At 47.8% G+C, this 24,005-nt stretch overlaps 2 protein-coding genes and 6 non-coding genes across 11 annotated transcripts in view; all 8 read left to right on the top strand.

Annotated features, from left to right (window-relative positions):
- Positions 1 to 3,022: 3,022 nt before the first annotated feature.
- LOC135883319 (40-kDa huntingtin-associated protein-like) lies at positions 3,023 to 4,096 on the top strand. The gene has a single exon (XM_065410362.1). The coding sequence runs from the start codon at positions 3,023 to 3,025 to the stop codon at positions 4,037 to 4,039; it is 1,017 nt and encodes a 338-aa protein (XP_065266434.1). The 3' UTR covers positions 4,040 to 4,096.
- Positions 4,097 to 7,691: 3,595 nt separating this feature from the next.
- The window catches only part of DKC1 (dyskerin pseudouridine synthase 1), a 29,669-nt gene continuing 13,355 nt past the window's right edge, over positions 7,692 to 24,005 (top strand). Inside the window, exons 1-15 of one of the 4 annotated variants that reach the window (XM_065410769.1) lie at positions 7,692 to 7,802; positions 8,719 to 8,783; positions 10,680 to 10,766; positions 11,390 to 11,481; positions 12,171 to 12,355; positions 12,928 to 12,992; positions 13,868 to 13,994; positions 14,685 to 14,815; positions 15,719 to 15,862; positions 16,258 to 16,378; positions 17,994 to 18,112; positions 19,100 to 19,203; positions 19,970 to 20,027; positions 20,853 to 21,014; positions 21,655 to 21,725. In XM_065410769.1, the coding sequence (XP_065266841.1) occupies positions 7,787 to 7,802; positions 8,719 to 8,783; positions 10,680 to 10,766; positions 11,390 to 11,481; positions 12,171 to 12,355; positions 12,928 to 12,992; positions 13,868 to 13,994; positions 14,685 to 14,815; positions 15,719 to 15,862; positions 16,258 to 16,378; positions 17,994 to 18,112; positions 19,100 to 19,203; positions 19,970 to 20,027; positions 20,853 to 21,014; positions 21,655 to 21,725 (1,547 nt within the window). In that variant the 5' untranslated portion in view covers positions 7,692 to 7,786. Of the gene's footprint in view, positions 7,803 to 8,718; positions 8,784 to 10,679; positions 10,767 to 11,389; positions 11,482 to 12,170; positions 12,356 to 12,927; positions 12,993 to 13,867; positions 13,995 to 14,684; positions 14,816 to 15,718; positions 15,863 to 16,257; positions 16,379 to 17,993; positions 18,113 to 19,099; positions 19,208 to 19,969; positions 20,028 to 20,852; positions 21,015 to 21,609; positions 21,634 to 21,654; positions 23,872 to 24,005 lie in introns of those variants that run through there. The other 3 variants (XM_065410770.1, XM_065410771.1, XM_065410772.1) reach the window with 3 other exon arrangements.
- Positions 13,380 to 13,623, top strand: LOC135884203 (small nucleolar RNA SNORD17). The gene has a single exon (XR_010561695.1). It is a non-coding gene; the product is annotated as a small nucleolar RNA SNORD17 (small nucleolar RNA).
- LOC135884191 (small nucleolar RNA SNORD83) lies at positions 14,483 to 14,558 on the top strand. The gene has a single exon (XR_010561684.1). It is a non-coding gene; the product is annotated as a small nucleolar RNA SNORD83 (small nucleolar RNA).
- On the top strand, positions 14,870 to 15,006 carry LOC135884197 (small nucleolar RNA SNORA36 family). The gene has a single exon (XR_010561690.1). It is a non-coding gene; the product is annotated as a small nucleolar RNA SNORA36 family (small nucleolar RNA).
- On the top strand, positions 17,075 to 17,323 carry LOC135884202 (small nucleolar RNA SNORD17). The gene has a single exon (XR_010561694.1). It is a non-coding gene; the product is annotated as a small nucleolar RNA SNORD17 (small nucleolar RNA).
- On the top strand, positions 18,400 to 18,475 carry LOC135884190 (small nucleolar RNA SNORD83). The gene has a single exon (XR_010561683.1). It is a non-coding gene; the product is annotated as a small nucleolar RNA SNORD83 (small nucleolar RNA).
- LOC135884198 (small nucleolar RNA SNORA56) lies at positions 19,651 to 19,786 on the top strand. The gene has a single exon (XR_010561691.1). It is a non-coding gene; the product is annotated as a small nucleolar RNA SNORA56 (small nucleolar RNA).

Genomic DNA, 24,005 nt, shown 5'->3' with positions numbered 1-24,005 from the left:
GTGGGTATGACTTTAATTCCTGGTCAGCCATGCAGAAGTTTAAGGAGCTCCTACCATCGGACTCTAGATCAGAGTTTGCTGCCATGGCAGACGAAGGCAAGGCCATAGCCAAGGCATCCCTCCAGGTGGTCTTAGATGTCGTGGATGCGGCAGCCCAGGCGATGGCCACAGGTGGGGTAACGAGATGAAGCTCCTGACTTCAGTCATCTGGCCTATCCCATGAGGTCCAACAGACAGTACAGGACCTACCATTCGAGGGACAGTCCCTCTTCTCAGAACAAACGGATGCCCGGCTTCATAGTCTAAAAGATTCGAGGGTGACGCTGAAGTCGTTGGGCCTTCACACTCCAGCCCCTCCCCTCCCGCCCCATCCCGGAAGCATTACAAACCTCAGCTCATGCGCCATTTTTACCCACCGCAGCACCAGCAGAGACAAGACTTTGGTCGACAAAGGAATAAAGGCTTCAGAAAGAGACAGAACCCTCATTCCTCGTCAGCCTCAATGTCTGCGCCCACGAGACAACTAACGGGCAATAAGCAAAACTTTTGAAGGTGCGCCCAAGGACGGTGCAACAGTCCATAACCTGGATGTCACCCAGAGGTGAAAGTGGGCCCTGGGCCCTTTAAATCACTGCCAGAGCCCCGCCCAGCATGGGCCGGGCAGCACGGAAGGGCTGGCTGGGGGACGCTGACCCTCAGCCCCACCCCTTCTGCCCAAGGCCCTGCCCCTTTCAGGGGCCTGGTAAGTCTTTTATCTTACTTTCACTACTGATGTCACCTCTATGTTTGTGGACCGTTTGTCCAGCTTTTACTTGGCATGGGCCAACATCACTTCCGACCGATGGGTTCTTCATATGGTAGAAGTGGGATATATCCTGCAGTTTATTTCTTCCCCTCCTTCCCACTTCCCCTCCCTGTCCCTCTTCAGGGACCCTTCTCACAAAGATCTCCTGACCCAGGAGGTGCAGTCACTCCTAAGGGTGGGGGCAGTGGAGGAGGTTCCCATGAAGCTAAGAGGCCAGGGGTTTTACTCCCACTACTTCCTGATCCCAAAGTCCAATGGGGATTTCAGACCCATCCTAGATCTTCAGAACCTCAACAAGTTCATGAAGAAGCTGAAGTTCCGCATGGTCTCCCTAGCCTCGATTGTTCCTTCCTTAGATCCAGGGGACTGGTATGCCGCCCTCACCTTGAAGAATGTGTACATTCACATAGCCATCTTCCCAGGCCACAGAAAATACCTTCGATTTGTGGTAAACCAGAATCACTATCAGTTCACAGTGCTGCCTTTTGGCCTGCCAACAGTCCTGAAAGTATTCATGAAACGCATGGCGGTGGTAGCAGCCTCCGTCAGGAAATGGGGAGTGAAGGTCTTCCCATACCTGGACGACTGGTTGGTCAGGGGTCAGTCCAAAGAACTAGTGGAAGGGCACATAGACTTCGTACAGTCCACTTTCAGGAACCTGGGTCTCCTGGACAACAAACACAAGTCCACCTTGTCATGGAGCGTGGGGGAGTCAGGGCCCTGCACCCTCACTTCCTGCGACTTATCGTGACTCTCAGCCAGCCAGTAGAACAGAAGGTTTATTAGACGACAGGAACACAGTCCAAAACAGGGCTTGTAGGTACAACCAGGACCCCCCAGCTGGGTCCCTCTGGGGGCAAGGAGCTTAGACCCCTGGCTTGGGGTTCCCTGCCTCTTCCCAGCCAGCCCAAAACTGAAAAAAAACCCAGCCGACTCACTCCCCTCCCCCCCCCGGCTCCTCCCTCTCTTTGTCCAGTTTCCCCGGCAAAGGTGTCACCTGGCCCAACCCCCCTCCTGGCTCAGTTTACAGGCTCAGGTACCATCCCTCACCTAAAGTCATCCCCTGCTCTCCCATCCCCCATGCAGCCAGTCCCAGTAAAACTAGACAACATTCCCAGGTCAATCTGCCCCGCTCCCTGCTCTGTCACACACCTTCATGCCCATTCAGAGGATAGACTTTATAGGAGCGGTTCTTGACTCAAATCAGGCAAGGGTCTCCCTGCCGGAGAACCGTTTCAGGGACATTGCAGCTCTCATAAATGGCCTGAAAGTGTACTCACCATCATGGCAAGGTGCTGCCTGAAGCTCCTGGGGCACATGGCCTCTTGCACTTATGTGGTGCAGCATAAATGACTCAGGCTGCAGCCTCTCCAATTATGACTGGCATTGGTATACATACCAGGTCATCACCCGCTAGACAAGGTCGTCATACTTCTGCTGGCATTAATCAGAGCCCTTCAATGGTGGCTGGACCAAGACACGGTCTGTGCGGCATTCCCTTTGCAAAACCTGCACCCTCAATGGAGTTTTTGTTTTTGCTGATACAGACTAACCCAGATACCACTCTGAAACTTTGTTCTTTGCTACCCTCGTTTTGATGTGTTGGGAGTTGGTAGCCTCTTTGGACCATTTTTATGTCACTGGGAGGACATTAGCCTACGCTTGGACTCTGTGAATGGATACACACTAATGAAGGCTCTGAGGTGAAGCAGGGAGGGCTGGATGTGCTGCTGACCATGCTGGCGCATTTGGGGAGCTAGCCCTTGTCCCAGATGAGGCGTGCCTCTGGTTTGTGGGGCTTGCCCAGCGCTGTGCCCGTGGGCTGCCTGTGTTACTGTGTCACGGTGCTATAGCTCGGAGGGGCGGGGACATGCGCCCTGGGCCCACGATGGGGTTTCAGGACCGATGAGCTGGGCTGTAAGGATCTGGGGCTGTTCCCCGACAGGTTGGGATACCACACCCCTACTCCGCCTCACTCCCCAGGGAGCCCCTGGGGAGCTTTGGGGAGCCAAGCCAACTCCCCCTGCATCCCCTCTCTGCAGAGAGTGGGACCAACCCCCCCGTTCCCTTCCCAGGGAGCGGCGGAAATCTCAGTCCCGCCTCTTGTCTGCTCTAGGGGGTGGGGCGCATTCTCGCTAGCCGCGCCTCTTCCGCTAAGGCGGCTGCCCATTGGCTGGCACGCGACGGTTTCACTTCCGGGTGGAAGCCGCTGCGTGGATGGCGGCGGCGGGCGGCTCGGGCCCGGCAGGCCCTGGGGTGCTGGGGGCGGCCGGCTGGGACGGGGACTTCCTGGCGCGGTACCGGCTGGTGTCGGCCAAGCTGCGGAAGCGGTTCCTGCGGAAGCCGAACGTGTCGGAGGCGGCGGAGCAGTTCGGGGTGCTGGCCCGGGAGCTGCGGGCCCAGGAGAGCCTTCCCTACGCCGCCTGGTGCCAGCTGGCCGTGGCCCGCTGCGCCCAGAGCCTCTTCCACGGGCCCGGCGAGGCGCAGGCCCTGACCGAGGCCGCGCGCCTCTTCCTGCGCCAGGAGCGGGACCTGCAGCAGCGGCTGAGCCTGAGCGGCGGCTTCGCTGAGCATCTGCAGGCTTCGCATAGCTGCTTCGCCTTCGCCGCCCGCCTGCACCTGGAACTGGGGCAGCCGGCGCTGGCGGCAGGGCTCTGCCTGGAGCTGGGCTCGGCGTTGCGGGATATGGAACAACCCGGCCAGGCCGCCCCACACTTCCAGCGTGCTGCCGAGCTGCTGGCGGCCGCTGAGTTGCCCCTGGAGGCGCTGCGCTGCCTGGGCGAGCTGGCCTCCTGTCTGCTGCTCACCCGCGACTACGACGGGGCCCTGGCTGTGCTCACCCAGGCGCAGCTGCTGGCCCAGGCCGGGCCCAGCCCACCCAGCGGCGCCTTCCTAGAGGTGTTGGTGCGTTGCGAGGTGTCCCGGGTGCTACTGCTTCTGCTGCTTCAGCCGCCGCTACCCAAGCTGCTGCCCGAGCACGCCCAGACCCTGGAGAAATACTGCTGGGAGGCCTTCGAGAGTGGGGCGGGAGCTGGGCAACTCCCCCAGGCAGGGTACCTGCCCCCGGGCCTCTTCCTCCTGCTGCAGTCCACTGTCATGGCCTGTCAGGAGAAGGACCTGGAGGCACTCAAAGTGCTGCAGGCCGAGCTCTGGCCGCTGCTCAGCCCCGAGCAGAACCACCTGCTCCACCTGGTGCTTCAAGAGATGATCAGCCCCTCTGGGCAGGGGGCCTAGTTCCCCCACTCAGACTGGTTTCAGTTGCCTGCTGCCACTTCCATAGGGGAGAGGCCTGCCCCACCCACCTGCTGCTGCCTCAGTGGGACTGAGCCCCCTCCCACCCCCACCCCCCCCAGCATCACCAGGGAGATAGGCCTTGCCCACCTTCAGCTGCCATCTCTATGGCATCTCTGCACCATCTGCCATCTCCACAGAGACTAACTGCACCTTCACTGATCTGTTGCTATCTCCCTCATATAACCTGAAACCCTCACCAAGCATTACCAGAGAAATTAACCTCATACACCTACTGCAACCATCCACAGGAGAGATGAGCCCCATCTGCTACCACGGGGAATGGCCTTCCCCTCTGCTGCCAGCCACAGGAGTCTAATCCCTACCCTGCATCACCACCAGCATGACTTGTTTCAACCACCATGGGATTCTGTTTCCCACCGTAGCCATATAGAGGGTTTTTCCATTTCGGCCCATCACCGCTACACAGCCTTGGTTCATCTCTCTGCTACCATCCGCATGTAGGAAAGGACTATGTGAGCTAGAGACTATTTTCCCATTGGGGACAAGGAACTTGGACATGCCAACACTTCCTATTTACTACTACTAGTTATAGAGATCTTTCCTTTTTCAGCCCCAGTGCAGCCTCTTTGCCATTCTCCTCTCACTCACAGATTCAAGACACCTGCTACTGCAGGAGATGACCTGATCCATTAGAAACTGTATGTATGCTACTACAGTTTGAGGTAGTAAGAGGTGGGATTCTTGCCATTTTTTATGAAGAGACTGCAAATGGTACTCATTTTCCAAACAGTCCACAAATACCAGGATTCAGTCTTTTAGTTTAAAATTCTCACATTTGGAGATGTAATGACTAGTTCATTTTTTCTGTATCAGTGTAATTCACATGTGAGCAAGCTGGTAAAAATACCAGTTTCTGTTTAAAGTGCTAAGTTTAAAAAAAGTAACTAAACTCATAACTCCATTTAAAAACTAAATTGGAAGCTAAAGTTTTATTCTGTACCTTCTGCTCCAGATTCTGTTTCAATGTTGGCATCTGTTGCCTAAGAATTGTACTTTCTAACTACCTGGCTCTTGGTCTTAGCTCTTGCTCTGTTAATAAATGCTGTAGATAGAACTCTTGAGACACCAATGTATCCTGAAGCCTTGTAGTTCTTTAAGATGTAATTCAATAAATATTGTAGACTTTTAAAACTGTTTACTACTCAATACAGATATCACTAGCTACAACCTAGGCAATATGGGGAGTCACTGCTGCTGGCTCTTGAGCCTCACTGCCTTGTTGGTTTCATTCAACAAGTAGGTAAAGATGGATGTAATGTGTTTAATTTTGGCATTTCCTACAGAGACTATATTACTTTATGTATCAGGCCTGTTAGAGCAGTTTAAAAGGATTGTATTGGTGTAGGAACATTTACCTGTAACTTTGGCCCTCAGATATGTTTTTGCAGCTCCTTCTAAGGTGTATAGGAGTTGTGCATTCATAGTGGAGGGCAAAATTGAGCCTTGATGTATATCTAAAAAGCACGTGAACTTTGATTAGTTTTTTAACACTTTTTAACATTAACTTTTCTATTTTAATGATGAAGAGAATTAAAAATTGGATAATGGACCCTTTCTGTGGTCTAATGAACTAAACCTACTTTCCTACTTGAATTTCCATTTCCAATCTCATTTTACAAATCTCTGGTGTAAATTTAATGTTTGTATGGCATTTCTTATGTGCTGAAAAATGATAACACTGCCCTGAGAAGAGCATGTTGCTGGCCATCTTCTGGAAAGAATGATTTCCTGCAGAGGATGAACTTTAGTTGTGCCTTTCTGGGGTGGGTTCCTTTTAATCATATTTAGGCATCCTAAAAAAACAATGTTTTTTTTTCTTTTTGCAAGCTGGATTACCTTTGACACAAATGGCACCTTGTGGACCTCAAGCTATGTAGTGTTTCTATCTCACATGGTCTTCTGTGTGAATAAAAGTGAGGCTGTTTTGGAAGTTGCTTAAAAAAATACTTCAAGCCTCTGTTGTAAGTGGAGACAAAACATCCCTGCAAAGCATGGGAAATTGATGGGTATTTTGTGTCGTTGTTGCTTTATGTGCAACTGCAAACTGATTTATACATATAAAAGTGAACTTTACATTATTTCTTAAATGTTTTGAAATGTAATTTTTACTGACATGTTTTGAAATCATCAGTGCATTCACTGAGGTATGACTAATGAAGCATCTATGTACTGGAACTCAGAATCGAGTTTCCTGTCTTTATCATCCTGAAGTAGTCTTCAGCTGTCTAAGCTTGTGTGTGCTGCAAGGCTTGAGTCTAGGTGCAGTGCCAGAGGGCAGGATATGGGGGGAAAATGTTAAAGGGAGCTACTATTGTATGTTACAACTTTAAGATAAAACTGTGTAAAAACAAATCTGCAGGTGTCCCTCCTGTGGGGAAGACTCATAACCATATACTGAACTGGTGATGGGTGGGAACAGAGTGCTTCAAAGCAAGCTTAGGCCTAAGGGCTATCATAAGAGGGCTGAAAATGTTGGATAGATAGAAGGGCTATTCTAAACATAGAAAACTCTGTCCTTGGTTAAAGAGTGATTATTACATACTTTCCCAGGGTGTGTGATTCTGTAACATACTCATACCCTTTTCTTTCTACTCTTTTAATCTGCATTATGACCTTTTAAAAAAGGAAAACTCCTCCTTCCTCCATAGTACACTCCTACCTGCAGCATCATGTTTACAATAGCCCTCTGGATTGGCAATAACAGTGATGTCTACAGGGGGGCTGACAGGAGGCAAAGCATTAGGCGTTTCTATAGCTGTGAAAACAACAAGGAGTCTGGTGGCACCTTAAACCCTAACAGATTTATTTGGGCATAAGCTTTCGTGGGTAAAAACCTCACTTCTTTGGATGCATCCGAAGAAGTGAGGTTTTTACCCACGAAAGCTTATGCCCAAATAAATCTGTTAGTCTTTAAGGTGCCACCAGACTCCTTGTTGTTTTTGTAGATACAGACTAACATGGCTACCACCTGATACTTGACACTATAGCTGTGGTACTCCTTTCCCTTAAGAAAGTGGAATGAGCATGTTCAGTGTAAATACGGACTCTGGCACGGCTTTCCTGCTGTAGTAACTTTTTTTAAAGGCGTGACTGCTTCCCATATGCCAAAGAGTGAAATAATCGTTGCTGGCCTTAGGAGGTCTGGCGATAGCGCTTGGACCTCACCTTAGCCCCAGCTGGCAGGGTCACTGCGCCCCCTATGCTCGAGTTACGACCATCCCCGTGGCGTGCGGCTGCTGGGGGGCGGGGAGGGGACGTTCAGTATCGCGGTGCGGGAAGTTTGTGGGGGTGCCGTGGCGGTGATGGCCCTTGAGTGAAAGGGGGTGCCCAGCGCCCCGCAGGAGCTAGCCATGAGGGTCGGAGGCCTTATTGGAACAACCGGGAGGTGGGCGGGCTGGGGCGGCCGGGCCCCATGGTGAGAGCAGGGTGATGCCCCCAGTAGGACTGCTAGCCCGTCACGTGACGGGAAGCGGGCCGCACGCCGCCTCGTCACGTGGCGGGGAAGCAGCACCTCCTCTTCCCCCCACCCTGGCCGGTCCTTGAGCACGTGACAGGGACTGGGCTTGCGCGCGGTGCATCTCGGGACGGGGGCGGCGCTCCAGTCTCTCTTTCTGCGCGGTGGCGGGTGGGCGGCAGCACGCGGCTCCCGGAGTGCGCGGAGTGAAGATGGCGGACGGGGAAGGTGGGGAGCCTGTCCCGACCACGGGGGTGGTTCTGTCTGGCCCGAACACGTGGCTTAGGGCTGGTCTCGGTCTCTCTGGCTGCCCCGGGCGTGGCCCTGCTCCGCCGCCTGGGCCGCGATCCGAGCCCTGCCGCCACCTGGGGCTGCTCCGCTCTGCGTACACGTGGCTTGGGCGGCCTTGAGAAACCCGGGAGCCCCTGGAATTACCTCCGGGCCAAATACCTGGTGCCGTAGTGACAAAAACCCGTTTCCCCGTGCCCAGGCCCAGCGGTGTGGCGCGCGCCCCGGTGTGTGCCAGCTCCGCAGCCTCTCGGCTTTCGTTTGCAAAAGTTATAGTCACCCGAGCTGTGCTGGAAACCTGTCAGTATGGCGTGTGGCTGACTGCGGGCATCCTGGCACGTGGCTCTGAGGCTGGGCGGTGTAAGCTTCCTCCCGCTCCTACCCCATTAATCTCGCTTCAGCATTGACTCTGAAGCCTAATGAAGATATTTTTCATGTCGTCAATGGTTATTTCATTGTCAATTTTTGTCAGAAGATGGGAGAGGGGAGGAGCTCCTGGAATTGGGGGTTGCTTCGGAGAAGAAAATGCAGACGGGTAAAAAGTAGGAAAGAGAAAAGACAACGGAGAAGGAAGAAAATTGCAGTGTGGAAATAGTTGCTCTTAAATATCATATGTTGCCTCTGAGTGATACTGAAGAGCTGAACAAATAATAATTAAGTTGCCTCTGAATCTTATATTTAACTAAGGAATCTAATTTTTAGGAGATAAATGTTGCTTGTTTTTTAATTTTGCTGTTTTATATGCTCTTGCCACAGGAGGTTGTCCTAGTATAAAATTCTGTAGTGCTACCAGTTTGGATTCGGATGAGTTCTGGTATGAAAAATATTTAATGTACCCTCTCTGTTTCAAATATAGGTTGTATAGCTAAGAAGCAGAAGAAGAAAAAGGATAAGAAATCTCTACCAGATGCAGATGTTGCTGTGAGTGGAGGTTTTTTTTTTTTTTTTCCCTCTTGTATGACTGAGTTTGCCTCCAGGCTAGCTTGGTGCCTTGGCTTGATTTCAAGTTGAGCAAAACTCTTGTTTAGGGAAGATCTTGGAACCTGCTTCACCTGTTTTCAGTATCTCTAGAAAAGGACTCAATGGCCCACTTCTGGAATCTCTAACTCTGTGAGTAATGGTTTAACAATGTTTACTCACCTGCAATTTTAGGTCTTTAGTTGGAGGGGAGAGAAGTAGCAGGATAGAAGGCGAGCAGTGTTGTTTCCTGCCTTGGTTTTGGAGAATGTTGCCCATGGGACCTCAGGGACTTAGAATGAAAGAGGATTGGAGTCTTTGTCCAGAATCAGCACCTCTCCTTGCTCCGAGTATGCATAGACAAATAGAACTGCCATGACTGGAGGCAAAAAACTGTAGCAGATTTTTAAATTCTTTATCAGCTTTGATCCCAGAGAATTGAGTGTTGGTGTCTCTTGGATAAAACTATTTTTTTTCTAATAAAAGTAAATCTCTTGAGACTAAAATGGCTGTTTAGGATCCAATGGAGTGATGTATTTATGCTACAGCTGACTACAGGTTTAGTATTTTGCTTTCTGCCACCAACTCTCTGTATACATTTTTTTCATGACTAATGTACCCGAATACTTGGATGTTAAATATCTTAACTTTATTCTTAAATTCATTCACCTAAATTTGGGTTACTGCTGATTATGCACTATGTGTATCTTATGACTTTAAAAACACACTTTATATTTGTGGATAATCTAAGCATTATACCCAGATGTACAAATAGTCTTAACCTGTGTATTATATGATTTTAACATTCGCTTTAATTAAATTTTAAAATCTGTTCTTATCAGTTTAATTATCCTGGTAAGGGGGGGGGGGGGGGGGAAGAATGCTTGTGCTTAGAATGTGTCATTCAAAAGAGAAGCTGTCCTAAATTGGCCTTTATTCATTTTTAAATAGAAATAATCCATTATTGGATTTGGATTTAGTCTTTTTTCACCCATTCACTCAGTCACCTGAAGTCTAAAGCAAAATAGCCTTAGTTAAGCAACTTCTCCAATAAAAAGACACTGGCTAATCACGTCTTAACACATCACAAATTGAAAAGAGAAAAATGCTATGTCTACACTACAGACCGCTGCAGCTGTTCCGCTGTAAGGTCTCCCGTGTAGCCGCTCTGTGCTGATGGGAGTGAGCTCTCCCAACGACATAATTTAACCACCCCCAACGAGCTGCAATAGCTATGTTGCCCGGAAAGGGGCTCCTGCCAACATAGCTCTGTCCACACCTGCATTTTCATTGGTGAAATTTATGCCAGTTGGGATGTGGTTTCTTTTACACCTCTGACCAACAAAAGTGCTAGTGTAGACATAGCCTAAGTCAAGTGTTTGCTCTAATGCATCAAAGAGATTCTGCCTCCTATGGTCTTTTGGAGAATAGCTTTCTTTCTCTGTTTATGATAATCCCACAATCCAGGGGTACGGAACTGAAACTTTGCTAGTGTTTTAGTGAGTGAAGGGAGCAGACTGGGATCATTATTCTGCGTTCAAACATGTAACCATCCTTTAGTACTTTGACTTGCCATGGAGCTCTGAGGAGCTGCTTTGCGTCGTGTTTCATTACTTCAGTTCCAGCACTCTTCAATTTTACTTGGTGTTATAGCCATAATCTCTCTGGACAATGATGGTTTTGCAGCCAATTGGTGGTGCTGTGGATATGTTGCTTTGGTGTAGCTGTTATTGTGTAAAATGTGTTAGCAATAATTTGTGAATGTTGGCAACAGAATACAAAAGACTTTCAGTTGTAAAAAAGAGATAAGACACTTTGCATGTCAACTCCACTTCTCTGATCTGTGATATTTCTCCTCAGGACATACAGCACACAGAGGAATTCTTCATCAAACCTGAATCCCGAGTGGCTCAGCTGGACACATCTCAGTGGCCCTTGCTACTGAAGGTAAAGAGGATTATAGGATTCAGTCTGTATGTGTACAGATATAAAAACATTACTCCTTGTTTCACACGTGTGCCTTAGCCTGCCTGCAAAGAAAATAGCCTACATGGGAACCTAAGGCAGAGGGCAACCAATCTTACACCAGGCTCCATGACCCAAATGTTGAAAAGCGCTTTCACTCATTGTGTGCCTGATCTATCAAACTGCATATGACCTTGACTTGCCTTATAATCATCTCCACAGGATTTACACCCATTCCTTCTTTCCACGCAGGGATGATGTTTGCCTAAGTCTCCACAGAGACCCTAGTTCTCTACACAGGCACACTGGGTTTGCTCTACTTGGTAAAGCTCTGTTGTTCTACAGAGCTTTTAACCTTTGCATAGGGTTGGCCTTTTCTTGCTGTTGAAAGCATCCCTGAGGCTACTAAAAGTCTGTTTCTAGGACTCTGCCAGTATGGGAGAGGCATTTTCAGTTTATTGTAATTTAAATTAGGTCAGATTATGTGGGTGGGTTTTTTTGTTTTTGTTTGATCCCCATGGAGATCTGCATTCTAGGTAAAATGGGATTTGTTTCTAAAGGCTTAGAATATTTTGTTTATGGTACATTTTGTTTGGATTTTGTAGAACTTTGACAAGCTAAATGTGAGGACAACGCACTACACACCCCTTCCCTCTGGCTGCAATCCCCTGAAGAGAGACATCGCTGAGTATGTTAGGTATGTTTGTTGGGGGGAAAACTGTAACTTCTGTCACGGTTTACACCCTCAAAGGGTTTGGTGACTCTCCCAGCTTAAGTAGGTCTGGAAACAGTTACTTTTTCTCCACTGTTGTTGGCTATACAAAAGTCCTCTTTAAATTTGGTTACCAGACTCATACATTTCAATTTGTTCTAGTTACAGATTCTTTTGGGGGTAGATTTAGAAATGAAAAGTAGAGTAATGTTATGGTGTCTGAAAGCTATATAGCTTGCCCTTCCCAGCATGGTTTACTTCCTGATACTGTATAGTGGGTATTGCTAAAGAGACACCAGTAAATGTATATCCAATGTGAAGACTTTAGTGGAGATGTTTTGCCAGGCTGGGGGAGTTTTCTCTTGTAGTATATATGATGCAGTCAGGCCAAGGTGGCAGTAAGGCCAAAATTTTCAAAAACAGGAGTTTAGAGTTAGGCTGTTTAATAAAAGTCCTGTTTTAAATGTAGAGCACCTAGCAGCTCCTTTGACCTCAACGAGAGCTGTTGGTTGCTCAGCACTTTTGAAAATGCTCCACGTTGGGAGGAGCTCCTTTGGATGTAGTTTTTCTTGGCTGCAAAACGTCTCTCTTTAGAAGCCAGATGCCCTTGGTAAAATACAACGAGGATATCAAATGGCATTGGAGGTTCTAATCATCTGTGTGCTGTGTTCCAGGACAGGCTTCATTAACCTCGACAAGCCATCCAACCCTTCTTCCCATGAGGTGGTTGCCTGGATCCGGCGCATCCTCCGGGTTGAGAAGACAGGGCACAGTGGGACGCTTGACCCCAAAGTGACAGGGTGTCTGATTGTGTGCATCGAACGAGCAACACGGCTGGTCAAGTCTCAGCAGAGTGCAGGCATGTCATTTACTGAATTGGGGTAGTTTACTCTCTAGTTCTTTTAAGTGGTCAGATGAAAGACTGACTGCATTTTAAGGATGAGCAGAGGATTCCAGTTCCAGTCCTCTAAAGGCTGCCTATTTCTAACTAAGGTTTGCTGCCCATTATGGCAGAATACAAAGTTGGGATGAACTGGAGGCCTGGTATCCTGACTTGGACTAGTGCCTATAAGCAAATTACTGTTTTCCTGAGCTTTCTGCTGTCACCCTTTTTTTTTTTTTTTTTTAGCTGATCAGGTCTCGGAACAGCAAATTTTAATTTAAACACAAGAAGTTACCATTGCTTTTATTCAGACTTATGCTGTGCTGCCCTACACAATAAGTCTTGCTCCATAAATAAACCTGCAGCTTGGGTTTCTTTGTTGATAGATTCAAGGGGTTAGAGATGTTTGTGCTTGAGCCTTTTCTAAAAGTCGGTGGCTGTTAAGAAGACTGGCCTCTACAGATGTTCGAATTGTAATAACACCGACATGGTGGTGAACAATAAAATGCAAGTGGCCACTCCTGACTACTCTTCTGTCATTCTTTCAGGCAAAGAGTATGTGGGAATCATTCGGCTGCACAATGCTATTGAAAATGAGATTCAGCTTTCCAGGGTAAGTCTCTGCATGCCTGAGCCCACGTTAGCTTCCTGCTATATTGTCTCATCAGTGTACCTTGGAGATGTGGGTAAGAGCATTCCTTAAAGAGCCATTGAGAGCATTTTGTTGCAGTAGAGGAAATAGAGTAAACAGCCCCTAATAAAATCAAAATTGTGCAGCATGACATCATGTTACTTAATCAGATGCTTAATTCATATTGGTTCACTGTATATTTGCTGTCTGTGTTTTAGTAGGATTGTCCATAACAATTGCAATTCTCCCTTGAGTATATGGACCTCAGTCCTTGAGATGTTGAAATGCCCTTGCTGTTTCACAAATGCTGTGATTGTGCATTTTAAAAAAAAACACCTTAAGTCTCCTCCTAGCAGGCATGTGGTGTATGTGAAGTGATGATGAATCCATTCTCAGAGCGCTGCTGCAATGCCCTCCCTGCAGCACACAGATTTCTATTCTAGGGTCCCCGTGCTGTGCAGCCTCCAAATACCCGCCAGCCTTTCATTGTTCTGCTGCGAGCTGCTCGTGTGTCTGGCCAACTCTGTGCAGGAGAGGGGCAGAGCCAGCAGGGCAGGAGCCCCTCTTCATGGGGGCTCTGTCTCAGCTAAGACGAGTGATGCTGTCTGATCACATGCTGCTGCCTGGCAAAGTAGCCCCATTGGTAGCTGGGGGAGTAATTCCTATCTAGGGGCGTGCTTAAGTGGCTCAGATGGGCTTGCTTTAATGGAGTATGATCAGATACAACATGTGATATACAATAGGGAAATGATTTTTATTGCCTAAATAGCAACATGCTCTTGTGTCTAGATGTGCTGATGGGATGGTGTGGGTTGTGTAAGGGTGAAGTCTGACAGTTCTTCTGCTTCTCCCCCTAGGCAATAGAAACTCTGACCGGTGCCCTGTTTCAGCGACCTCCCCTCATTGCAGCTGTCAAGAGGCAACTGAGGGTCCGAACCATCTACGAGAGCAAACTGGTAGAGTACGACCCTGAGAGGAGATTAGGTAAAACAACACCTAGGTTCTCTGGTAGCACTTAAAAGCATGAAAGTGCTTTGTGGACTCTCCCCGTGAGGCTCTAGTGAACACACCACTAAAGGGGACTTGCTGTTCCTCTCCCAGGTGCAGTGATGAGCAGACACTGGATGGTCCCATTTTAAAATCCAGGCTTTAACTTGTTAATTGAAACTGGTTTAAAAGAGAGGTCTGTGTTCCAGACTGAACTCCAAAAGGGATGCACTACACTACAGCCATCTAAGGAAAGGAAAAGTGCCCTCTGTTGATGTTCCTGGGGAAATGTGATGAATGCCTCATTATGGTGATCTCTGATGACTGACAGAATCCCACCAGTGCGCCTACTTCCATGTGGGATGAGCTTCTTCCCGGTCCAGAGAGATGCCGTTAGACTGCCAGTCCCCACCCTCTGCAAGAGCTAAAGTTGTCTTGCATATTTTCCCCATGATAAAAGTTGCTGAACTCTTGTTCCACGAAGAGCCAAATGATGCAAAGTAGATGACATTAGCACTCTGTGCAAAGATGACTTACATCTATCACCCAATACTGATGGCTCATTGGAGACACTGAACATGGAGCCAATCACAGGGCTCACTTTAATCCCTACAGGCAAGTGTGTTAAATTATGGTACCTCTGGATAGCTCAAAACTCTTCTCTCCCCTCCCTGTATTGCATTCCAGGTATCTTCTGGGTGAGTTGTGAAGCTGGCACTTACATCCGTACACTGTGTGTCCACCTGGGCCTGCTGCTGGGGGTTGGAGGCCAGATGCAAGAGCTCCGGCGAGTGCGCTCGGGAATCATGGGAGAGAAGGTAGGAGGGTATGGCTGGCTTTCTTTTGAAAGGCCCTTGCTGTAAGTTATCTTTACCCAGAGTGTTGAGTTCGGTTCAGGGCTGCTGTCCCTGTTCTGGTAATTAAACTTTGGGACAGTGAGTGGCTGGGAGTCATGTCAAGATGATGGGAAGCTTTGCTTTCTGCCACTTCTGTCACTCAGCCCACAAAATGTTCACGTACTGAAAGAGCTCAGCTGCTTTCTTGTTGCACTCTGGCTTTGGGCTGTTCAGGGTATCTAATGTAGGAACCATACTTGGATTAAAATGGGCACCTCTTTGTAAGGTCCTTGGATACTGCTGTGCTGGGGGTGGTATAAAAGCCTAGGTAGACTTTCCAGCATGGGCACAGATGGTCTTGGAGTTTGGAGAAACACTTCATTTGTGGAACAAGTTCTCTGCTCTCTTTTCCTAAGAGCCTGTGAACTTAGTGCCTGTTGTACTGCATCCGGAGTACTGAGGTTTCTGATAGGGTGCTTATCGCCACTGCAAACAGCGTAGTGTGCGCGATTTGGGGCGCTAGGTAGCTCAGCCTTTCACGTGCTGATGTTTCATGTCTGGGAAGCTAAGTTCATTTGTGGGTCAGGTCATAAATGAGTTTTTATGGGTAAACGTTATATACAAACTTGGCAATTTGTGGTCAGGAGCTTCCCAGGACTGGAACAGCAGAGGTCAGAGCAGAGGGGTGCTAGCAGAGTTATGTGGGGGAGTTTGCATTGCACTTACCTGCGTTGTTCATGGCTCTTGCTAATTTTATCTTCAACCCCTTTTAGGAACCCCAGAATTCATCACTGCTTTTCCTGTTTGTTTTAGCCATATTTTCTCGGTCTGATTTGATTAGGTGGCTGGGCCAAGGGTTAACATAGTGGTCATCTCTCTCTGCAGGACCACATGGTGACTATGCACGATGTACTGGATGCCCAGTGGCAGTATGACAACAACAAGGATGAGAGTTACCTGAGGAGGGTTATCTTCCCCTTGGAGAAGCTGCTGACTTCACACAAACGGCTGGTTATGAAGGACAGTGCAGTGAGTTCCTAAATGGCCTTGGAAAATGTCGTCAGGTGGCGGGACAGTGGGGTGACACTAATGCATTTCACCCTAACTTCACCTCTAGCTTGGACAATTAGTAACAAATAATTTTGGTGGTGGTGGTGATCCAGATCCTCATAAACAACCACCAGCATCTCTTTCAAGGAGGCAATGTGCAGGTCTGAAAAGAGGAGCAATGGCCAAATCCTGGAGTGTGGGGGGAGACGCTCTTAAGTCATACATGAAAAAACATCATTTTATCACTGGGGCAGCACCAATTGGTATTTAGAGTGGCTGAATAAATTTGCAGAGTCAATCTTATGCATTGGTTAAGATCATGTAACTTTACATTCTCAACCAGATTTTTCAGCCTTCCTCTTCCACCCTTCCAGGTTAATGCCATCTGCTACGGTGCCAAGATCATGCTTCCTGGTGTTCTGAGGTATGAAGATGGCATTGAGATTAATCAGGAGATTGTTGTCATCACCACTAAAGGGGAGGCCATCTGCATGGGTAAGAAGAGGTCAATGTTCTTCCTCCAGCCACCAAGCTAGTTAGTTGGCAGTAAAGCCAGAGCAATACAGCGTCTTCAGAAGCTTGTAACAAACATGGGTGGTGGGATGGCACTTGCCATGGCCGGAATCTTTCATCCATGTTTCCTGGTGGCAAATAATCGAATGCTGTCGCTGAGAGAACTGTGACTTGCTTCCCTTAGAAGTGTGAGAACAACATTGCTTAGAGGTCAATGATGCCAGCTGAGAAATAATGGCTTAATTATAACTCTGGTATCTGTTACAGTAACAGATTTTTACTGCTCTATAACAATGTGTTTTTTTCTGTTTAAATTTTCACAGTTATGCGAAATTATGGGAGGTCAGACAATTATTTAATGACAGACGTTAAGATTCAAAAAGTTAGCGTTACTACTGTTAAAACACATTGTCAACATATGTCAAAATGTACAAAATAAATATCCTTAAATCAAACTTAAGTTCTTAGGCAAAGAAAGAAATCAATGGAAATACTTTTTGGTCAATTTGTATACAGTGAAATTGACATTTATTGACACTTAGCAGTAAAAGTCTAATCCTTCCAAGCCTAGCTAATACCCCTCCATTAAAATAAAAAACCTGCAGAAGATAGCAAGGTTTTTGCTTGACTTCCATTCACTCTATTCCCATGTCCTGGGCTTTCGGGCACACACTGTATGTGAAATGATGATGAAGTTTATCCATTCTCTGAGTGCTGCTGCACTGCCCTCCCTGCAGCACCTAGATTCCTGTTCTAGGGTCTCTGTGCCGTGCAGCCTCCAAATACCCTCCAGTCTTTCAGTGTTCTACTGGGGGCTGCTGGAGGGTCTGGCGGGCTGCCTGCAGGAGCGGGACAGAGCCAGCAGGGCTGGAGCCCCTTTCCATGGGGGCTCCATCTCAACCAAGACGAGTGATGCTCTCTGATCACATACTGCTGCCTGTGAACTCCTCTCTCCTAACAAATCTAGTATAAAGAAATGATGTATCTTGGATGGCTGCTGAAGCGGTGTGTACTGTTATTTTGTATTAATGCCTTTTTATTACCAGATACTTACAGCAAAGAATTGCCTAGGTAATAAGGACTAAAGTGCCATCCTGACTGGGCGCACATCTGGCAATGAGCAGTGCTCTGTGTGTGTGTGGTGCTTATGCCCTGTATCCAATACAGGATACCACTGAGTAGTGTAACAATTCACTTCTGACTAGTTTGTGAACCCACATCCAGTGCTCTGGTGGGAGCTGAGCCACATAGTGGTTGATGAGCCTGCTACAATCTTGGCTGCGAGAGCCAAGTCTTTTAGCTCAGGCAGTAGATGCTCATGCTTTTAGAACTAGAGTTCCCCGGTTTGTACTTCCCCGATGATAAAACCAGACAGGGAGTGAGTTACAAGTGGAAGCCTGTCCAGGGTTTGAGTTGGATGGACTTCTTGGGTAATTGTGTAGGGGGCTGATTAAAATTGTCAATCTTGGGAATGCCAACTTTGTAGCCCATCTCTGCACCACCATAACGTTGAGTCATAGGAGATTGAATCCAGTAGCTGGCCAGTATTGCTCTTTTGTGCCTCAATGTTCATTCTTTTCATTTTCCACTAATGCAGCTGTTGCCTTGATGACCACCGCAGTGATTTCTACTTGTGACCATGGTATAGTGGCAAAGATCAAGAGGGTGATTATGGAAAGAGACACTTACCCCCGCAAATGGGGTCTTGGTCCCAAGGTGAGACTAAGGGGGTGGGAGGCTGTGTGGTGTTGGAAATGGCATTCAGCTATTGAGAAATTGGGTTCGAAGCAGCCTCTTACAAAGCTGCAGGTCCCAGATAAAGGCTTCCAGTTTGTCACCACCATTTCCAAGCTTTTGTAGCTTTTCTCTACACAGCTATAACCATGTCTGAGTGCTGAGCTGGTTAAAAGTCTGGTTCCAGTTGGTGGTGTAGACTGGATCTTGACTAGGCTAAGCCAGGATCAGACTGCTTTTAGTCTGTGCTGCAAATCCTTCCAGGAAGAGCCAAATGATGTAAAATAGCTGACATAAGCACTGTGTGCAAAGATGACTTAAATCTATCACCCAATACTGATGGCTCGTGGAGGAATTAGAAAGATGCTGCATGCCCCACTCTTGAGAGGCTGAAGTAGTGTCTGTAAGAATGCTCCAAGTGCTCTAATGAAAGGTGCCATTGAAATTCAAAATAGCATTAGAAACAGTGTATCGTGGGCGTGTGGCAGAGTACTAAAGCCTGTCGAAGGACTCCAGGAGCAACAGAAATACTACTTCTGTGTCTCTTGCACAAGTCCACTTCCCCACTTGCCTGATGCACATGTGATTAGCATTTATGTATAGCTGGGTCTGTAACAGTAGAAGACTAACTGCAATTTGCTTGCAGTTCCTTCTCATGCAGTGACACTCTTATAAGCAAACTGGGATGGTAAAAATCTTTTCTGGAATACTACTACTTTAATTAACCAGTGTTGCAAATAGAATGACATCAACTAAGGAATAAACTCCGAAGCAACAACGATAATTTGCCATGAGCTATCAGAGGCTCCTTGAGGACATATTTGTGTCTCTCTGGCCTGGTAAAGGTTTCATCGTGAACTTGGTTCTCTTCCACAATGTCTCGTCACATGCCATGTGACTTCTCCAATTAGAAATGATAGCTGCTTTGAAGCTAGAATGTGACCTTTTCTCTCTGTATTGTCACACCAGGCGAGTCAAAAGATGATGATGATCAAGCAGGGCCTGTTGAGCAAGCACGGCAAGCCCAACGAGAGCACGCCGGATTCCTGGAAGAAGGAGTATGTGGACTACAGGTAATGCACAGTGCTTCAGAGATATGTTTGAGGGACAGGGCAGAGGGGTGAATTGCATGCATTCAGTCTCTGCTGTGCTATCTTAGGATACCACTTTTTCTTGGGGCATATTGCTGACTTCTGCTGGAAAATGTCAGTTTGGGGTACAAAAGGTTGCCGGGGTTGAATGTAGCATGTTAAAAATACTGTCAGGCAATATAATACCTTTTCAAAGAATGTTAATTGCAATGCAGTTATTTGTCCTCCCTAGGAAGCACTGCCCTGGAGGAACCTTCCTTGGAGATTTTTAAGGCTCGGCTTGACAAAGCCCTGGCTGGGATGATTTAGTTGGGAATTGGTCCTGCTTTGAGCAGGGGGTTGGACTAGATGACCTCCTGAGGTCCCTTCCAACCCTGATATTCTATGATTCTATGAACAGCAGGGGGTTCTATTCTAGACAAACCAAGTGAGCAGACAGTTATCCCTTTCTAGCTTGGTATCTGTGGCTCTAGAGGGAGTCAGTCTGCCAAATTAAACAGGGAAGGCTCTGCCTTTGTCCAGCACAGTTAGGCACTGATGCGGGCTGCAGGCTTTCTGTACATCACCGAGTGTTATATAACATAGTGGTCAGAAAAAGGAACTGTAGTGTGTCAACTGTGTAGCAGCAGGAGGCTGAGGGATGTAGTTTGGTTTGCAGCAAGCGTCTAGGAGGGAGGATAATAAATCTGAATGTATAGGATTGATCGGCAGTACTCACACATTCGACTCGGTGTTTTCCTCCTTCCAGTGTTGCTGTAAAGAAAGAAGCAGAAGCCCCAGCAGCAATGGCCGAGAGGGTATCAAAAGTAAGTATCATAGGCTACTTTCATGTGACATCCATTTCAGACCTGCGTATTGTCAGATGAACATCTCTGCCTTGGCAGATTGATCCTGTGACTTATGTTGTTGCTTTGGGGAAGGCAGAGTTAACGTGGAGTCTCCTTTGATTTGTCCAGCAGAGTGGACTTTCACATGCAATCCATATTCTGTGTGGTTAGTGTTACATCGCCAGGCTTTGAATTTGTTGAGGGACAAGATCTGGGAACAAGAGCCCTAAAGATGGCTCAAGGCCATGACCCAGAATGTGAATGCAGAGCTGTGCCGATGGGATTCCAGAGGCCATGGGCACCAGCCCCTATCCTGGTTTGTTATTTTCAACCAGTTTAGCCCAGTTGAAAAAGCCCAACCAGCATGTGTGTGTTTCCAAAGGAAGCAGGTTATCTCTGGGGACCAACCTTAGACCTGATTTTGGCTCTGTCACTTTGTGTACAGATGACACAGCAGAGACTGGAAGAATGTGGAGCCCTAAGCTGTAGATGGAATGATGTCATGGGAAGAACATGAGGGAGGGGTGTGCCAGGGATTCTTGCAAAGCTTTCAGAAAACCATAGATAAGTTCCAGAGGATCTATAGTCTCCCTCATTACACAAGCCGTGATGAACTTGACAGCATTACCAGGAATAAGGCTCGCTCTTACCATGCTCCTGAGGGTGCAGAGGGCTAGGATGGGAAGGCAAATTGAGGAGGTGGCCTCAGGACTATGTGGGGTCTGTCATCTGTACTCAAGACAGGCCTCCTGTTACTGCTCAGCTGGGAGACCGCTGATCTGATCTGGCTTTACTCTTAAACAGAGAAAGCGGGAGACAGAGAGTGAAAATGAGGAGGCAGCAGTGGCACCATCCTCCCCAGCCACTCTGCAACCAGAGGAGCAGAGCAGGAAGGAAAAGAAAAAGAAGAAAAAAGAGAAGAAGGCCAAAGAAGCTGCCGAGAGCGAAGGGGAGCTAATGGAAGTGGTAGGTAGCTGGACGGTGCAGAAGGCCTAGGAGTGTGGCTGCATTGCATCACTTGTACACCCCTCCTTGTGATACTTACAAAACCCGAGACAGCTATTCAGTTTGTCCATGTAGGTTGCTGCTTCCCCCCATCAGTATAGAGTTACACCACTGTAAGCTGCCTCAATATAGCTAAGCTCAATTGGCACCATTGTCTGTCCCTGGGGGCTGGCCTGCCATGGATAAGCAGATTAACCTGCCCTTGTTTAATGGGTTGGGAATAATTTGCCCCTGGGTAGCTTTCTCACAATTGTCTGGCAGAGATTATTACACCTTCCTCTGGCGCCTCTGGAACCGTGCACAGTTGGAGATAGGGCACCATGCTAGATGGTGTGCCAATTGCTTCTCCAGTGTACATGCTCCTGGACTCGGTGCATTGCATGTCAGTAATTACCCTGCCAGGCAGATTTTGTTTTGGGGAGCCTTGGATGGGGGAGGGGGCAGAATGGTATGTCACTCTTCCCTCATGGATGAGAGCTCCTGGGGGGTAGTTAAGATGAATCCTTATATAAATAGTTCATTAGTCCTTGCTGAAAGGTGTGTCACAAATCAACAGTGATTCCTTCCCAACCACCCTTCCTGAGCTCCACCTTCTCTGCAGGCCAGTGACACCAGCACAAAGAAGAAAAAAAAGAAAAAGAAGAAACAAAAGCAAGCTGAAGAGAGCTCAGAGTAAGTGGCTAGATCCCTCCCAGCCAGATGAGGCCACCTGCTTTGGATGGAAGTTGGAGAGTCCTTAACAAAAGCTATTCCCCAGCAATGCAGAAACACTGACTGCAGTGGGGTGATGAGGCTCCCGATCTGTTGCTTACACAAACAAAAGCATGTCTGCAGTGTGGCTCAGCGAGCTCACCATAAGCCTCTCCCCATCCTGTTTTAAGGGTGGCTGGAGGGAAGAGTGCAAAACTTACCCACTGGACTGTGCTCTGCTAAGCTGGTTGCCTCAATGCATATAAAACTGTGTTCTCAGGGAACCAGCAGCTTCTGCTGAAAATGAGTCCTCCTAACCCCCAGTGTTTCAAGCTATCTCCACAGATGGAGATAATGCCCCCCTTCCTAATCCTGCCGTTCCCGGGTCTGGGAGCCATTACCCTGACAGTCACAGAATGTTCTTACAGCTGAAGGAATTGGCCTGAGCCACTCGCCCTCTTGGAGCAGCGTTCAGGGTCTGGTTGATCACATCGGCTATTTTAAGTGCTTTGGTTTTAAACTTGCAGTGCGTGGCTTGAGTCTCAGCTAGCCAAGTCCCAGTGTCTCCCCAAGGAGGGTAGATGTTTTAGGTACATGTTTTCAGTTTGTGTAGCTTAAAATTTGTGCTTGAGGTTTTTCCCATTTTGTTTCATAGTGCAGGGACCTGGCTCCATTTGCTGTTCACCAAACCCCCATTTCAATGTTATGGCTGCCATGTCCACCGCTGCCTCAGCCCTCCTTTCCAGTATTGGCACCTGATCGATTCTGGGGGTTGGAATGGAGACAGAGGAGAGATCTCTGGGGCCAGAGGCCAAGTATGATTTGGAAGGTGTCAGCTGTTCATACGCTTTCTCTAAAGGGTAGTGCGTATGGCGATTGGAGGCCTTTGGTACCAGCCCTTGGCTGCTTGAAGCTGAATGTGCTAAGGGCAGCAGATGGTCTGTTCCAAACAAAGCACCCAAGTTCTCTTGCTAGGGTGCCTCACTGGCAGGAGGAGGTAGCTTGCTGGTGCTACTGGGTGACTGGATTTATCCCTATACTGGTTTTACCCCTTGAGGGAGGGGCTAGGATGCTCTGTACTGAGCAAATACCATCTGAAGTAAAGGCCTAAAGGTGCCTAACTGTGTTGCTCTTTCCCCCCCCCCGTCCAGTACTAAGGAGACGCACAGGTGGTGAGCACAGCTGGGGGCTGTGAGGGATTTAAGGGAAAAGAAAGTTGTGATTTTTATTTACTTTTTATAAAAAAATAAACTATTTTTCAAGTGTTGACTTGTTGCTATTCAAGATGGGTAGGAGGCAGTGCTTCAGTTAATTGGCCACCTGTGCATTGAGGTGGGGGCTACCTGCAGACAGGCCTCTTCCCCATTCTATTGTCAGTTGTGCCTCCTTTCCCATGGAGGAGGAGCTGCAGGGGAGAGGATAGTTGGTGCTGACTGCTAGGACTGCTTGCAAAGGTAATGATGGTGCTGCTCTGGAATCTTCTAATAGGAACTGACTAAATTACTGATTTGTTTTGGTCAGCACCTACCTTGGCCAGCTTGGAACATGGGATTTTTCCAGTGAAAGGCCCTAGTCCCTTAAACCTGCCCTGAGACTGTTTGTGAACCAACCCACATGCATCAGCCTGGCACCTACTGCTGGCTTTTGCTGTTTGGTGGGAGGGGAAGGGGTGAGTGCTCTTGTTATGGGTGAAGAAACCTCCTCCCCATTGATTGTGGGGAGTAATTCCAGCTTGTGCTGGTCCTGTGACAGAATAACCTGAGCAGTGATTCCCTGCCCCTTTAAGGGTCTCTAGGGCACAGTCCTGTACATTTTCTGCTCTTCGAGGGCAAAGAGGGCTGCAGCTTTGATGGGAGTCTCCCAAGGGTAGGGAATATTACTGCAGTTCAGCTGGTTTCTGGGGGAGCAGTTCACTGGATCGTGACCCATTGAGCTTAGCACAAACCATAAAACCAAGCAAATGCTTCAACACACTTTTATTGCTACAGGGTGTTTCCCTGCCATGGACTAGAATAAAGGTCCCTATTGCACATAATCAGGTTTTTTTTGGCATCCTTAAAAATTGCAGATTTCAGACATGTTAATCCCCTTTCCTGCAACCCTCCCTGACAATAAAGCACACAAAACGGTCCTTTGAGCTTGACATTGATTATGGTTTGAAGAACTGCTGTTCCAAGTGGGCCCTATTGTTGCTATGTAATGCAATGGATAGATAAGTGGGTCCAGCCACTCTAATTTACTGACTCCAGTGTGTTATTTTAA

Source organism: Emys orbicularis, chromosome 9 (genome assembly GCF_028017835.1).
Source record: "Emys orbicularis isolate rEmyOrb1 chromosome 9, rEmyOrb1.hap1, whole genome shotgun sequence".
NCBI lineage: Eukaryota > Metazoa > Chordata > Testudines > Emydidae > Emys > Emys orbicularis.
This window is presented reverse-complemented; position numbering and strand designations above follow the sequence as displayed.

Coding starts and splice junctions, on each gene's coding strand:
- LOC135883319 (XM_065410362.1), top strand. CDS start 3,023: ATGGCGGCGGCGGGCGGCTCGGGCCCGGCAGGCCCTGGGGTGCTGGGG.